At 37.2% G+C, this 17,619-nt stretch overlaps 1 protein-coding gene across 2 annotated transcripts in view; it reads left to right on the top strand.

Moving 5' to 3' along the window:
- The window catches only part of LOC126284124 (lanC-like protein 3), a 92,496-nt gene that overhangs the window by 40,346 nt on the left and 34,531 nt on the right, over positions 1–17,619 (top strand). For both annotated transcript variants that reach the window (XM_049982830.1, XM_049982831.1), the window contains exon 2: positions 12,739–13,020. In XM_049982830.1, the coding sequence (XP_049838787.1) occupies positions 12,739–13,020 (282 nt within the window). The remainder of the gene's footprint in view (positions 1–12,738; positions 13,021–17,619) is intronic.

The following is a 17,619-nucleotide window of genomic DNA, read 5'->3' as shown; positions in this document are numbered from 1 at the left end:
TTGTTTTGTCAATTGGTCATATAGCCACTGCCAAACTTTTTTTCTTTCTCTGTCCACAGAGTGGGGCAGGGTTGAATTTTGTTCAGAGTTAACAGTCACTGTTCGAGGTCTGACGAGGAGATGTGCCACTTCTGTGTGTGCTTAGAATGTGCTTTTGGATGTGAGTTTAGTTGGGTTTATCATGTTAGGAAGTTTCTATAGTTGTTAATTCATTTATCGGAAGAATTTTTGTTCGCAATTAAGTTTTGTGATTTCTTTTCCTACAGATCACAAGCCAGTTCTCACAACTCAAATTGTGCTAGAGATGGTGAAATTTGCTTCCATTATCTTTGAGCGTCTGAATTTAAGTAGCACTTGAATCTCCATGTTGCATTCTTCACTTAACCTAATGCTCACTGAATATTGATGACTGACTTTGAATAAGGCACTGCGTAAGATACCATACTGTTTACTGCATACCCTCCAATACTTCTGAGTTAATTAACCCCAACTGCCCTGTAATGAAAAGACCTGAGAAGCCACACATTGCAATTTTATCTCCTGATCACCTGTTTTGAAATCTGGTAATAAGAATTCCCATCGAGCTCTTTGCTACAAAACTGAGGGCCACATTCAATCAATTCTTCATGTGACTTCAGCTCTGAGAGAGAATGATGGGCATTATTCTTTCAAAAAAAAGAGAGAGAGAAGAAAACCATGCAACTACAAAGAAATCCATGTTATATATTGAAAGTTCATCCCACAATAAAAACAGTTACCAAAATTTAAAATGTAGATGATATCAGTAATTTGTAGACAGAGGGTAGATTTAGTATTATTGACTTGTTAGTTTGTTCTTTACAAAACTAAATATTAATTTTTTGTTTCCTTTACTGCTTGCTCATTATACAGGTTGAATAACATTGGGAATAGGCTACAACCCTGTGTCACTCCCTTCTCAACCACTGCTTCCCTATTGTGCCCCTCGACTCTTTATAACTGCTATATGGTTTCTGTAAAAATTGTAAATAGCCTTTTGCTCCCTGTATTTTACCCATGCCACCTTTAGAATTTGAGGGTTTTCCAGTCAACATTGTCAAGAGCTTTTTCTGAGTCTACAAATGCTATAAACGTAGGTTTGCCTTTCCTTAACCGATCTTCTGTGAGAAGTCATAGTGTCAGTATTGCCTCGCGTGTTCCTACATTTCTCTGGAATCCAACTCATTATCTTGAAGGTCGTCTTCTGTGAGTTTTTCCATTCTTCTGTAAAGGATTCATGTTAGTATTTTGCAGCCGTGACTTTAAACTGATAGTTCAGTGAACCTCCTTTCTTTGGAATTGGAATTATTATATTCTTGAAGTCTGATGATATTTTGCCTGTATTATATATCTTGCTCACCAGATGGAAGAGTCTTGTCACGGCTGGCTCTTCCAAGGCTGTCAGTAGCTCTAACGGAATGTTATTTACTCTCAGGGCCTTGTTTCGACTGAAGTCTATCTGTACTTTCTCAAATTATTCATGCAGTATCATTACCTCCCTTCTCATCTTCCACTTCCATAACATTGCCTTCAAGTGAATCTCCCTTGTATAAACCCTCTGTATACTCCTTCTGCCTTTCTGCTTTCCCTTCTTTGCTTAGGACTGGTTTCCCATCTGAGCACTTGATATTCATACAGGTGGTTCTCTTTTCTCCAAAGGTCATTGTAATTCTTGTATAGGCAGTATCTACCTTGCTCCTAGTGATGTGTCCTTCTACATCCTTACATTATTCCTGTAGCCATTTCTGCATTACCATTTTGCACTTCCTGTCAATCTCATTTTTTATACATTTGTATTCCCTTTCGCTTGCTTCATGTACTATATTTTTATATTTTCTCCTTTCATCAGTTAAATTCAATATCTCTTGTGTTACTCAAGGCTTTCTACTACACCCTCGTCTTTTTACATACTTGATCCTCTGCTGCCTTCGCTATTTCATCCCTCGAAGTCACCCATTCTTCTATTGGATTCCTTTCCCCTGTTCTTGTCAATTGTTCCTTAATGCTCCATCTGAAACCCTCTACAACCTCTCATTCTTTCAGTTTATTCAGGTGCCATCTCCTTGAATTCCTGCATTTTGCAGTTTCTTCAGTTTTAATTTACAGTTCATAACCAATAAATTGCGGCCGGAGTCCGCACCTGCCCCTGGAAATGTCTTACAATTTAAAATCTGGTTTCTAATCTTTGTCTTACCATTACATAATCAATCTGAAACCTTCCTTTGCTCAATACCTTTAAGGGAAGTATGAATTTTAGAACTCATGTTTACTGGACTTTTTGTCTTGTTCTCATCCATACTACCAATGTAGACCCCTGTATAATTAGGGCTAAATTGTATCGTTGTTGACTAGAGTAATTTGTTTTGACTTGTATAATTTTTTGTATATTGTAGAGATGTTGTAGGGTAGTGTGTAATAATGATGTGTACCTTGCTTGGAGCTTGTAATTTTTTACTGGTGGATGCAATAAAGAAGTCAGTGGGGTACTTGGTGAAATTGTTCTGAAGTTACATTCTCTTGGAGCAGAAATTCAGGAAAAAAGGACACTCTAAGAAAGATGACTTAAAAGAAATTTACAGACACCTAAGAAAAATTATGGTACATGAACTGAAATTAACCACTAGTAGTAAGGGCATTCTTATGAGAGAAAGGAAGAGGTTTTCAACCAGGCAAGTAATGACTGGTCTTTTAATTAAATATTCACTTATTTTCAACATAAACCTGTTTCATATCAGTGCGTTTCATAAAAAAATTTCTTACGGCGTGGGAATAGGTAAATATCAACATGGTGCTAATTTGATGAATAAGATTGATCTTTTCGACAAACCATGTTTAATACAGTGTTTTCTTATTGCCAAAGAACTTTAAAAATGTGTTTCTTTTGTAATCACTGGCTCGTCTTTGCATTTTTTTCTTGCCCAGTTGATTCAGAAAACTCACATAATTTTTGCAATTCATTGTTTTACTTTTGTGTAAAGTAATTGTTAACAATAATATCTTAGCATCTCAAAAGAAGCATTGGCCATAATCTTTTCAGCAGATAAAAGCAAGTTTGCCTTTTTTGCTTTATTTGCCATTTCATTTATGATAGGAAGTTGTGAAGCCACATCTCTTCCACAGTAATACACAGTATCCATTCTGTTAAACTGATCCCCCAAGTCCTTTATTGTCTTTCTCAGGATTAGAATGTCATCGGTAGACTTTAAAAATTTTATTTTTTCTCTCTGAATTTCAGTTCCCGTTCCAAATTTCTCTGTGGTGTCCTTTACAACATGCTTAATGTACATATTGAATAATGCGGATGACGGGCCACAGCTCTGTCTAACTGCCATCTTTACCACTACCTCCCTTACATGTGTAACTCTAATAACTGCATTCCAGTTTCTGTACATGTTTCACATAACCTTCATCCATGATAGTTGATTCCTGCTGCCTTCAGAATTTGAAAGAATGTATTTCAGTTTATATTGTTGTATCGTTTTGCGAACTCTTATAAGTGCTACATATGTAGGTTTGTTATTCTTCTGTTTCTGGGATGAATTGTAGGTTCAGTATGGCCCAAAATGGTCTTTCCTAAGGTTGGCCTCTACCAATTTTTGCTGTTCTTCTGTAAATAATAATCCATGCTAATATTCAGCAATCATTACTTATTAAACTGTGCTTCAATAATATTTGCTATTGTCCACACTTGTCTTCATTGGAATTGGGATTATTAAATCCTTCTTGAAGTCTGAAGGTAATTCAGCTGTCTTCTATATCTTGCATACTAGGTAGAATCAGTTTTGTCATGGTTGATTCTCCAGAAGCTCTCAAAAATTCTCAGGGAATGTCTTTAATCCAGATGCCCTATTTTGACATGTCTTTCAGTGCTCCATCAAATTTTCCTCTCTCATCTTATCTTCATCTACTTCCTCTACTCTTTTAACAAATATAGTCATCTAGGTCATTTCCTTTGTATGGCCCTTCTATATATTACTATCTCCTTTGAGCCTTCCTTTCTTTGCAGTACAACATAGGCCAAAACCAGAGCCCGATGCTGTATCGAGGCATTAGCTGCCACTAGTGGATTCAGCATTTTCTCATATTGACAGCAGCCCAGTTCTGGCAGTGGCTAGCTTCAGGGAGTGTCATCAGCCCTGAACTACGCAGCAGTACTTGTCTCCCATATTATCAAGAGAGTTATGTGGCACTTAAAATATGCAACAATGCTTGTCTTCTGCATTGACAAGCCCGCTCTGGACCTTTATAAACCTCCAGGCCAGCCAAACAGCACTAGCATGACAGGGCTGTGCATCAATGCCAGCCCTATGTCAGTCAGCACTGCGGCATGACGATGTCCTGATGCAGCTACCATTGTCGCAGCCAGGCTGTGAACCGACAACTATTGCTTGACGGCCTCACCAGCAGACTGCCTTCACTCTACCACCATCTCCACGAGACCACCCACTAGCGATCCTTTCACCACTTCATGGTCAAAAGCTCAAAAAGAGATCCACACAGCTATGTGCTGCTGGGGTCCAGTGCCATCTGACACAGGGCTGCAGCCTATAGTCCTGGGTTCATCACTTGGGCAACACTGCCATCTGTCACATCATTTGGGCTCAACACAATAAGTCTTCGCTGGACAGCCATTGGCTGTCAGTTGTATCAAGGGCAAATGGAAAGGCTGACCTCCATGTCTGCTTCATGAAACTGACATGGAGCTCAAAATAGCAAATCAGAAATGGATAGAGGAAAAATATAAAGCTGTAAAGTCAGTCATGACTATAGGAAAGGTGGATACTGCTTATAGGAAAATTAAATAAACAATTGGAGAAAAGAAAACAGCTGTGTGAGTATCTAGAACTAAGATGGCAAACTGGAACTAGATAAAAGTAGCAGATCAGGGTCCAGTGGCCAGTACTGGGTGATGAAAGCTGTATTTATGTTTATCAGGAGGCATTCAACTCCCATCAAGGGGCATCCTGGGTTTGTTTCTGGTGAGGGAGACAGGAGTCCATCATGGGTGGCTGCTGTGAAACTTTGTGACCAAAACAAATTTTTGTTATTCTGCTAAGCTTGATCAAGATCAGCAGTGTTCTTGGATGCATTACGTGTTCTCACCTCTCACCACATGATGGTACATAATGCACTCAGGAACACTGCCACAGATGATCAATTTGGTGATATATGTGTTATGATGTGGGTAGGCATAATATTACTGGAGCGTGCTGACAGCCAAATCTTTGGACCCTGTATAATCACAGGTCAACATTATTCTGACACTGTAATCCTGCCCCATGTGCCTCTTTTCAGGGGTGCATTTGACCCTGATTTAATTTTTGTGGTTAACAACACATGACGGCATTGAACGGCGCAGGTGGAGGAGTTCTTGGAGTGAGAGGATATGAGGCCAAAGACCTAGCCTATCCCTTTCTTCAACTGAATTCCCATCAAGCACTGCTGTACTGGAAATGTTTGTAGTAATACTTTGTCTAAACAGAGAAAGTGACTATTTCCACCAGAAAATACTTTCTTTGGGAAAAATAACTTTGTTCATAGGGATTATTATAAATAATGAGACTATATTTAAGCTAACAACCACCCACATTCGTGTCCTACAGTTTTTCATTAAAAGACACTGAGTTTTTATTATCAGTTTACAACCATAGGCTCTGAATGAGACTACATATTTGGTCACCTGGTGGGTGACAGTGCTATAGGATCTATCAGTAGGTCTGAAAAGGATCTCAAGTTTATGAACTGCCATACCATTTAAACAGGTAAATTTATTTCCTGCAGAATTGTTTCATATATGGAGAGAGAGAGAGAGAGAGAGAGAACCACTTACACAGTTTTTGTCCAAAATTTGATTTTAGGATTTGTTAAAAATCTGATTTTACGATATTACTAAAGCTTTTAGTAAGTAGTTGGATCAAAAAGATCAATGATCTTCATGAGAACTGTGGCAACACTTTTGTTAGATGAAAGTGTAATAATCTTATCTGCATTGATATTCCTAATCACCTTCTTTTACACTTACAAACAATTACTTTCAATAGGCTTAATTTTTTAAATCTATTTGGTCCAAATTTCATAAACGACCTATTGTGGTAACCGATCGATTCCTGCCTCATTATTTTGTTGTAATGTTCTCCATGAGAACTTTTAGGGATGTCACAACAAAGTGGCTGTTGTAACCCTCAATTTAGATTTAAGAGACATTTATTGAGCATAAAAATAGCATTCTGTAGCAACAGAATAAACTGTCCAGTAGTCCACAAAACTGAGCAGTAATAGTTGCTGATTGAAATCATGCAAGTCCAAACATGACTAAAGTGTTCTGCATGTAATTGCAGTATTAACGTCAGTCACAAATAAGTCTTGGTGGTGGTGGTGGTGGTGGTGGTGGTGAAAACCACATGTTCATAAAATAGAAGCACTATATGGAAATGGGAACCAGTTTGTGGAGAGCAGCCCAACCACTGTAAATTGTGGGATAAATTGGAAGGCGTGACAATCACTATCCAGTCCAGTCCAAGAAAAAAAGCAGCAGTGTTTTTAGTTCACTTTGTAGAGGCAGAGATAGATAATATAGTCTGCAAAGAAAAAAAATGATGGCAAGCCAGCTGCAGTATAGCCTCTTATATAGGCCTGCTACAGAATTTCAAGTGACTGGCCTGCGAGATTGGTGGGAATGCCCTTACTGGATGTGAGTGGTGTTAGGCATTTCAGTATGCCCATAACTTGCATTTCTTTGTCTGGCTGTGTTACTGAAGTTAGCTCCATTATGAAGTACCAAATTTTCATCTTTAGTTAATTCCTTACCAGATGGGTGAACAGTCACTGATTAGGAAAACTGACAACTTGACTAACCACATCCAACCTAAGTGTAGTTCTGTGACAAGATACATTGTATAAGAAATTTGATGTAGTGATGATCAGGTGATCATAAACATCGAAAATAGTAATCTGAAAAGTATAAAAATTAATTCATTTGTGATCTAGAGTCAACTCATTAGTAAAACATTTAAGGTTTATGTCAGTGAGAATAGGTGATGGAAACCAGAACTAATTGTCCAAGAGAATGCCGGTCATAGACGCCAGCAAAAGAAAATTTGTGAATGTCTACAACAGACATTAACTTAAACTCTGATAATTCCATTTTTTAAACATTGTTACTGATAAAGGATGAGTGGATTTACTGTTAGATTTAGACATTGACTTTATTTCTGGTAACCAGTTTCATATACAATAATATCTGTCTTCAAAGGTTCACATTTATTTACTGTAATACTATATTATGTATATAAGTCATGTTTGCATTACACAGAGCTTTTGATTTGATAGGCTAAAACGACAAATTGATGGAGATTTTGAGAAATATTGCAATGGAGGAAAGAGATTTCTGAATCCTCAAAAACCTGTACTGGAATCAAACAGCAGTGTTGCGTATTGATGGAGAAAACACTGAAGTAGTCAAAATTCTCAGGGGAATAAGACAGAGTATCTTGTCACCCATACTATTTAATATATACTCAAAATTAATTTCAGAGAATCCCTGGAAGAAGTAGAAGAAGGAATTTTGATAAATGGAATAATATTAAACAGCATTCGATATGTTGATGCTTATTGTATTTAAGCATTACAGTTATGAATGACTAGAATTGTAAGAGCTAGCGGTCAGTATGGGCTTGAAATAAACACCACAAAGATGAAACTCATGGTCGTGAGAAAGGAAAATATTACAGGAGTAAACTTAATCATAAACCGAAGAACTATAGAAAGGGGAAAGCAATATACATACCTTGGAACCATAAAAAATGAAAATTGGCATAACTCGCAAGACATCAAGATTCGCATTGGGAAAGCAACAAGTGTCTTTTAGAAAATGAGTGCTGTCTTCAAAAGCCATAACTCTAAGAACAAAAATCAGACTTTTGTACTGCTTTGTACATTCTGTTCTCATATATGGGGTAGAGATATTGACCTTAAATAAAAACATACAGACGAAGCTGGAGGCCTTTGAATTGTGGCTTTATAGGTAAACCCAGAGGGTGACAAACATAGAAGTTTTGAGAAGAATGAACGCAGCACCTAAATTAATCGAGATAGTGAAATGCTGAAAGTTGCAATGTCTGGGAAATATTGTGTAATATAAATGGATATGATTTGCCACAAGAAATACTTCAAGGGAAAATAAACAGCAAGAAGCGGTCCTGGAAGAAGATGAATATCTTGGTTCGACAACCTTAGATGTTGGTTCAATATGTCTTCAACAGAACTATTCTGTGTTGCTACTAAAAATGGAATAATAACCATCATGATTGCCAACACCTGAACCAGGTAGGCACTGAAAGAAGAATACTGTATAATTGTGTGGCTCCTGAAAATAAGTATGAAAATATGTAAAAGTGCAATCGAGAGATGAATTTCAAAATCTAAAAAACGAATGGTCGTTGTACATCCTCGCTTCAGTAATGCATATTATAGTTATGGTTTTCAATAGAAATGAAATAGATATCCAGCAACTACTCAATATTAGGCTGGATATCAGATAGTTGGTCAATATCTGGCAGATACTGGATTTTCAAAAAATTATGAAAATTTTGGAAAATTCACTTCATTTAATTCAAATGTGAAGTACCCTTAACACAAATAAAACCACTATATCTTCAAATCAAAACACCATTCCAGAATGAGATTTCCACTCTGCAGTGGAGTGTGCGCTGATATGAAACTTCCTGGCAGATTAAAACTGTGTGCCAGACCGAGGCTCGAACGTGGGACCTTTGCCTTTCGCAGGCAAGTGCTCTACTTGCCCATAAAAACAAAGGTCCTGAGTTCAAGTCTCAGTCTGACACACAGTTTTAATCTGCCAGGAAGTTTCAAAAAGTAAATTAGTTGTCAAACTTAACTGAAGGCAAATTATAGTGAATTAAAACTGGTTTCTTGCTATTAGGAAGAAATAAGCAATTTTGCTTGTCTTTGGAAACAAGGTCAGGCTCAGAAAAAAGTCTTTCACTATACACACTGCTGCAAGGCATTGAAAAATAAATTCTGACAAACTTCGTCAAATTTGAGTATTGTTTCACTTTAGCAGACCTCTAAATATAAGGGTTGCAATTGTGATTGATTTGAACTGTCTTCAAATAATAGTTAATCTAACTTGCAGTTGTTTCCTGACTGTCATACTATTATTATTTTCATTTTCCACCTTGTTAAAGCAGTTCCAAAGTATGCTGTGGGCTTTGTGAGTCATAGCTGATTCAGTCTCATCTCTTACATTTCTTTAAGTAGGCATTAGAGGTGGACTGCTAGTGGTGGAAGATTCTTCACAAATTTCCAGTAGGACCTTGTGTTGAGCTTTTTCAATTTCAACAACTCGTAAAATAGATTATCATGGATCTAGAATGGTTGCATTCAAGTGATTTGTATTATCATTTAAGGAACTGAAACGACTCTCCTTGAGCTTCCAGTGATGCTATCATATGGTAAACTGGAAGCTTTTTGTGCTGTCTCATCCTTATGTAAAAAGTTATAGAATGCCACAACATTAGTATTACTTTGAATATGGAAGAGAGACCAGAACTTATTTCTTCAAAGAACTTCAGAAGTTTAACCCACTGCACCATCAAACACTACTGTTGAGACATCAAATTAGTAAGCATGTCATGATCAGCCACATATAGCAACATAGCCTGTTTTTGTTCCAACAAGGCTGTACCATATAAAAGGTGATTTTCCAACCCATGCTGATACCTTATACCAAAATGTGCTTTGGTAAATTTAGCTGTTTTCGAATGGCCAACAGTTTTTACAAGCTAAACTCTATGATTTAAGTGCCTTATAAGATGTCTACCAGTATGATAATTTCTGCTACTGTTAGGGGGATATTCAGTGTTTCTGTGACTTAGTTACAATCCGCCAAAGTGAGTGATGAAACATCTAGCAGAATCACAATTTCATTATGTTAATGCCACTGTCACAAATGAGTAAATGTATGTTGCTCTGGTCAAACTACAGCACTGTGATAGTATTAAGTGCCTTTGTTATATTTTCTCCTTGTGGTCACCCAGAAAAGACTTCACGGTAAGAAGACCATGTTCCACGTGGAATTCAAGAGAGAACCAACGAGTTGTGAAACTCTGGAAGCTGCCACTGTTATGCAAATAGGTCCATACGTGAGAAGTAACAGAAACCTTAAATTTTTCTTTTGATATTTTTGTAAATTCAATACTTAGCAGGAAAACTACACTCCTAAGAAGCTCCTAGCATTAGCTGGCATTTTTGGATTTGGCTGTTAGTTGCTATATGCTATTGTTGTAACATACAGCTGAGAACCATGGGCCGCATGAATACTTTATTCAGGCTGCATCCATCCTGCAGGCTGCAGTGTACAACCACTGTGTGGCGTGGAAAAAAAAAAAAAAAAAAAAAAAAAAAAACTACATTGGTCTTAAGATAGATTAGGTTATTTTTGAGTGTTTAAATGTTTTTAACCTTATTTCACAAAAACATCTGCACATCCCAAATAAGTTTAATCAAAATGAGAATTTGATAAATATGCACTTAAATAACAATACCGCCAAGTTAGCTGAGGGCGCTAATGCGCTGCTTCCTGGACTCAGGTAGGCACGCCGGCCCCAGATCAAATCCCCCCAGCAGATTGACGAGGGCTGGTGTGCCAGCCAGCCTGGATGTGGTTTTTAGGTGGTTTTCCACATCCCCTAGGTGAATACCGGGCTGGTCCCCACGTCCCACCTCAGTTACACGGCTCACAGGGCATCTGTCCACCCTCTGACACTAACATCGCCAAATCCATAGTAACACGGCCAACCACGTGTTGAAGTTGGACAGAGTCCCAAAGAAAATGATGATGGGGCACTTAAATAACAATATTGATCATTATAGCTGTAGACAAACACATTGCTGATCAGTGTAATAAAAAAATTCTGAACAAAACAATAAGAGACGAGCTAATATCTGTATTTTCTCCTTCTCCACTATGAGAAATTTGACTCAGACAACAAACAGAAAACAGAAAACTTATTATTGTCACTATTTATACACTATGTGATCAAAAGTATTCAGACACCTGGCTGAAAATGACTTGCAAGTTCATGACGCCCTCCATCGGTAATGCTGGAATTCAGTGTGATGTTGGCCCACTCTTATCCTTGAAGACAGCTTCCACTCTCGCAGGCATATGTTCAGTTAGGTGCTGGAAGGTTTCTTGGGGAATGGCATCACATTCTTCACGGAGTGCTGCACTGAGGATATGTATTGACGTCGGTTGGTGAGGCCTGGCATGAAGTCGGCATTTCAGAACATCCCAAAGGTGTTCTATAGGATTCAGACCAGAACTCTGTGCAGGCCAGTCCATTACAGGGATGTTATTGTCGTGTAACCACTCTGCCACAGGCCATGCATAATGAACAAGTGCTCGATCATGTTGAAAGATGCAGTCGCCATCCCTGAATTGCTCTTCGACATTGGGAAGCAAGAAGATGCTTAAACGTTTTTCCACTGTTCAGTCATGCATTCTTTATGCTCCTTACATGAAGTAAGGCGTCGTTTGGCATTTACCAGTAAGAGCAGCTGCTCAACCATGAAATCCAAGTTTTCTCACCTCCCGCGAAACTGTCATAGTACTTGCAGTGGATCTTCATGCAGTTTGGAATTACTGTGTAATGGTCTGGATAGATGTGTTCCTATTACACATTACGACCCTCTTCAACTGTTGGTGGTCTTTATCAGGCAAGAGGCGACGCTTTTGTACTGTACATGTCTCTTTACGTTTCCACTTCATTATCACATCAGAAACAGTGGACCTAGGGATGTTTAGGAGTGTGGAAATCTCACGTACAGACATGACGCAAGTGACACCCAATCACCTGACCACGCTCAAAGCCTGCGAGTTCTGCGGAGTGACCCATTCTGCTCTCTCACGATGTCTAATGACTACTGAGGTCGCTGATATGGAGTATCTGGCATTAGGTGGCAGCACAATGCACCTAATATGAAACATGTTTGTTTTGGGGATTGTCTGGGCACTTTTGATCACATAGTGTATCAAAATATTCCCAAATAACATTTTTGTAATTTATGTTGCAATTAACAAATTATTATCAGTAGTAACCTCAAATAACAAGCAAAAGAGATTGCAATTCTCAAAAGATCATAGAGCCAAGTCAGTCAATCAGTACGTCATTTTCTCTCTTCACTGATGTAAAACACTGTCTAAATATACACACATCCACTCAATCATCTGTGCCTGATATCAAGGGGCTCATGCAAGCTTACACATTGCGACATGGTCCATGGCATTGTTCAACCGAATATCTGCTTATGGGATGGCTGGACATCCCGTATCTGGCCAAAGAAGTATCCATTTCATCTAGTTTTCAGCAACATATCCTGGAGAAAGTTGTGACATTGTTAGTGTACTTTCAGATTTAGTGATAACTTTGAAATGAAACAGAAGAGGTTAGTTCGTGGCACAGTACAGCAAACACTTGTACCACCTGGCCCAGTCCATTCCATGCAATATCTGTGTGACATAGAACCCTACAATTTCAGGTAGTTGCTTGTCTGTAATGTTTTGTGTCACAACAATTTACATTAGTCACCTTTTTTTTTTATTTAGCAAGTGCCACTTTTTTAATTTGTACACCTAGCATTAATTCATTTTTCACTAAATAATGCTACTTATGAATGTCTTGATGATTTTGCTTACAGACACCACAGAAGCAGAGAACTGCCTGAAGAAATTTGTGGCGGCTGCTCAGAACTGTAAACCATTGAACTTCTTACGTTGTGGGGGTGATGAGCTCTTTGTTGGTCGTGCTGGTTATTTATTTGCTGCACGATGGCTTCACAAACAATTTGGAAAAAATATTGTCCCAGAGAAAGATATTCATGAAATTTGCAGTGCTATTGTGGAATCAGGGTGCCGCTATTCAGAAAGATATCACAGTGCAAGTCCGTTGATGTATTCTTATTATGATACAGAATACCTGGGTAAGTCTTGAAATTTTGTCTCTGTAAATGTAGGAAGACATGACTTCATTGATGAATAATCAAAACATTTGTTAGATGTTTACATCCTACCCTATTACATTGTGTTTGTAAGCTACTATTTTATGATGGAATAAAGAAGTAAATGAACTGCTGTGGTGATATTGCACAATAGCTGGTGTGACAAGCAAAGACTTAGTGGTAATTAAAATACTTTTTTACCTTGTCGAACAAGATCGTCTCTGCACAAACCTGACAGAGATAGGTGTGTGAATTGTTGGCAGTAATTTGCTGAGGAACCAATACTGACAATAGCAAGGAAGAAGATAAATCCATCAACATCAAACATAAACTGAGCTGGTAGAAACTCTCTTAAGAAAGTATTTATCTCGAATGTAGCCTACAATAGAAGTGAAACATTGATACTAAATAAATAAGACAAGAATAAAATTGGAGCTTTTGAAAAATCATGTTACAGAAGAATGCTGTAAATAATTTGTTTACATATGATTGTGAGGGAAATACTGAATTGGGGTCGAGGAGAAAATATCATTACAGCACAACTTGACTAAACACACACCGCCCGAGACATTGAGAAATAGTTAATTTTGTAATGAAAGTAAATTTCAGAGGTAAACAATGTAGGAGGCCAAGGCTCAAGCATGTTCAAATCAATTTAGGCACATTAGTAAGGCAGAGGTGAGACTTGTGCAGAATGGACTAGCACAGAGAGCTGCAGTGAATCATTCATCGTACTGAAGACCACAACAACATAAGGTTGCACAGACAGACTGATCTGCAGCATTGCTTGTAATCAAGGTTAGGTTGAAAGATAACAGTCTGGTTGAGAATTGGTGCAGACAGCAAATCTGATGTCATGCAATATAACTCTTATTATGGCACATCATCTCTTAAACTTCAGACATAATATTCCATATTCTGTGTTATACATATGAGTAATGCAATACAATAAATTGCGTTTGTTACACATAAGATTACTGTAGTAATTTTAAAGAACTGATGAAAATCTAACATGTCCTTTACCACCCTCATCTCCATTACATCATCCCTCCAGTACTTCCTTTGTCAGAGATAGATTAAAATGAGATGATTTCTTCCTTATGTTAAAGAAACAGAATGCATGTGAGCCCAAATTTGGAACCAAATGTGTAGACTTAAGAAAAATGTAAGTTTGAAGAATAATATGGGCTTGAAAATGAGAAGCTTGCCCAAGAATCATTCTTGAGTTATTTGTGTATTAATGTGTGATTTCATTTGTAATGTTTGTGGTTCTTCCATGTGACAGTGACATAGTTGACAGTTTGTGGTGGGTCCATTGTGTCAATTATCCAACAGGTGACAAATCTCATTTGTCATCCACTGTACTCACCTCAAAAAAGCACTGGCATTCAAGGTTGCAGAATAAAGACTTCCAGTGGCCATCATAGAAAATAGAAAATTTGCCATAAAGACTGAAATATTCAAGTATCATGCCATGCAAAAAAACTATTCTCTTAATGTCATCATAAAATTTGTGTTGACCTCAAATCATAACAAAGCAATTTGTAGACTGTGTACTGCATAAGTATATTGTGTTACCATAAACATTGGTTTTATGTTTGTTAAAAATTTCTAGGACTATGAGGGGATAGTGGCGTAGAGCTTTAAGATGACTGAGAGTCTCCGGTTATAATTGGATATATCACTATAAAATAATAGTGATGAATCCAATACCAGTTTATAAATCAAACTTGAAAAATTTTAATTTCTGCATTTTGAGCAAATGAAAGAGAATTTTTTCCATGTGGTACCCACTGTTGTAAAGGACGTGCAGTGCACAGAAATAAATGAAATATCATATAGTGGAAAAGGAAATAGGAGAGAAAAGTAAGTTAAAGACAATGTGATGATTGTGTTCCAAAGACAATGGCTATTTGCATTTGAGTTTCTGGCTGTACAGGCAAAGAAGAAAATATTGAACCTTAGCCGGAGAACCATTTAAAGATGAAAGTGAATTATTTGAAAATGGGATGTTTTGGATATGTTGGGTGCAAAAATTGCGTGTAGGAGATCTTATTAAATTTTAACCATAGGATGCTTAACTGTTGATATTTACATAGTAAAACAAGTCAACAGTTAGTATCCCACAAAGATGTCTTGGTAGAAAGGAACAGCAGTAACAAGGTATTGAAGGTTACATAAAAAGAGCAAAGGCTGTGAATTCAGTGATAATGACATTTTAAGTTTGTTTATCGAGGAAGAATACCAAACAGCTGCATGTATTTGGGAAGTTATTTTATTTTGACAACCAGTTTCAGCATTTCAGTATTCCATCTTCAGGCCCCAAATGCATTTCGTATATAGACATTCAGATGTATTGATATTGACATACTGGAGCCATCAGTGTCTGGATACTGTGAATTTAATATGTGAGTGCTTCCCTTGAAGATTTGACATCAAGTTATTATCAAGTCTTCAAAGTAAGCACTAGAATAACGAATTCATGATGTCCAAACACTGATTGCTCCAGTGTGCCAATATCGATACATCTGAATGTCTACACATGGGGCGTGAAGACGGCATACTGAAATGTCAAAACTGGTTGCCAAAATAAAGTAAAATAACTACTCAAATATGTATGGCTGTTTAGTGTTCTTCCTTGAGAAATGTTTGGCCAGCCGCTGTCCCAGATCCTCAGTGGATCAGCAGAGGTTTTACGTATGTTCTTAATAACATAAGAAAGGAAAATGATCTGCTTTATTTTGAAAGCAAGAACACCCTTCAGCATAAATAAATAAATAAATAAATAAAAATAAAAAAATCATTACTTATGTACTGCAGACATTTCTAGATGAAGACTGCAGCACTTTGAAATAATTAGCATTGCATGGTGATAGCATGTCTTGTACAGGTGTTGAAGCATGACACTTGCTGAGGAAACTTTCGTAAGTGACTGCTCTGCTACAGGGATGCATCATAATTTGTTGGCTGTGCACATTTGGCAGAGGCTGGGCCATCTGAATGATGTCAGCATCGCTGCTTACAGCTGGTATTCAGAGGGGCATTCATTTGTAGCTGGGTACATCTTCTGCACTGGGCAGTAGTCAGCTGATCATGTGCCACAATAAAAACCTTTGTGTGTTAATAATAGATTGAACATTATGTGCTGAGAAATTCTGATTACTCCTTGTGGATTGAATTGCTGTGAAAGGAAGCCTTTCGTACCACTGTGATTCTAGGGTGAGAGTTGGAAACTGATGAAGGAAGTAAATGTTTTCGTAAAGAGGTTTGTCTGGCATATTACACACTTGTATAGATAAAAACTTTTTTGGCTTGAAGGAGAATCTGAATTGAATATATCAGTTCGTAACATGGTTAATAGATCAAAAACGGGAAAGCGTGTTATTCAGAAAAAGATTACTGATAAATTTTATCATTAAGTGGGGATGTAACGGAAAATGTAAACATTTATTTAAAAATTCATTACAGCCATATTTATTAATGTACAAATCTAAAATTTTGCATGGGTAAAGCAAAAGAGCTATGTTTTAACGGAAAAATATACAGGATTAATATTTTGCCAGAAATTTGAATTTTTAATTTTTATTGTCTTTTTTACAAAAAGCCATAACTCAAATTATAATCCTGCAATTAATCTGAAAATTTTATTCTAGTGTCCTGAGAATGTTATAAGACCACTGAACTACAGTTATTAATTTATGAAATTGTATCATTAACATAGTTTTTAATTTTGCACATCCAGAATTAACTTTTTTTTCTACAAACAGTCATCTAAAAATCAGAATGTACTTGCAGGATCTTGTATTTTTTAGTTCCAGGGAGACAGCAGCATGTTGCGAACAGTTCCTGAAAATTTCATAGCATTAGCACATATGCTTCTTACGAAAAGGCTTCTGATAACATAAAAAATGTAAAACAAGGAAAATGGGGTTCAAAGATTTTCTTCTCATACGTCTACATGTAATAAGATTACCTGAATTTTAAAGTCCTCCATATTGATGCTCCTCGTCCTCCAGGTTTCCCTTCTCTCCTCTTCAAATCTGCCTGACCTGTATTTGCAGGTAAGACACTGATCTGTTAGCTTTCTTGACCCTGCTGTCATCGATGGTGTAAAGTGGTTTTGTTATAAACACGCCATGATCTATGCCAACTCTCTTCAGCACTCCAATTCTGCCATTATTTCCATTATTGTAACATAAAACTGCATCATAGACACCTATTTTAAGTACTTCAAGCCTACAGAATGTCCTTTTTGAGCGCCTGATCCAAATTAAATTATTGAGGCTTTCATTTGCATTTTGTGTCTTTCCTTGAAGACACTTCATCAATAAATCAGAGTTTGTAATAAACCTGAATGTGGGCTTAATTGCATTCATAACAGGTTCTGATAGTGAGTGTTCATTGAATACGTTTCATTTCTGTTGTTGAACTTATACCGATAATCTTTCAGACAGATTGTGCATTGATGTTTGATCAGTGGATAGTTTGTGGAAAAAAACTGCCCACACAGCACTCCTCATTGCCTTTAAATAATTTATGTTTTTCCTGATTCCTCTCCCATAAAATAACTGAAGAGAATCA

This window comes from Schistocerca gregaria, chromosome 8, assembly GCF_023897955.1.
Source record: "Schistocerca gregaria isolate iqSchGreg1 chromosome 8, iqSchGreg1.2, whole genome shotgun sequence".
Taxonomy (NCBI): Eukaryota; Metazoa; Arthropoda; class Insecta; order Orthoptera; family Acrididae; genus Schistocerca; species Schistocerca gregaria.
Note: the sequence above shows the minus strand (reverse complement) of the source record. Positions and strands in the feature narration are given on the sequence as shown.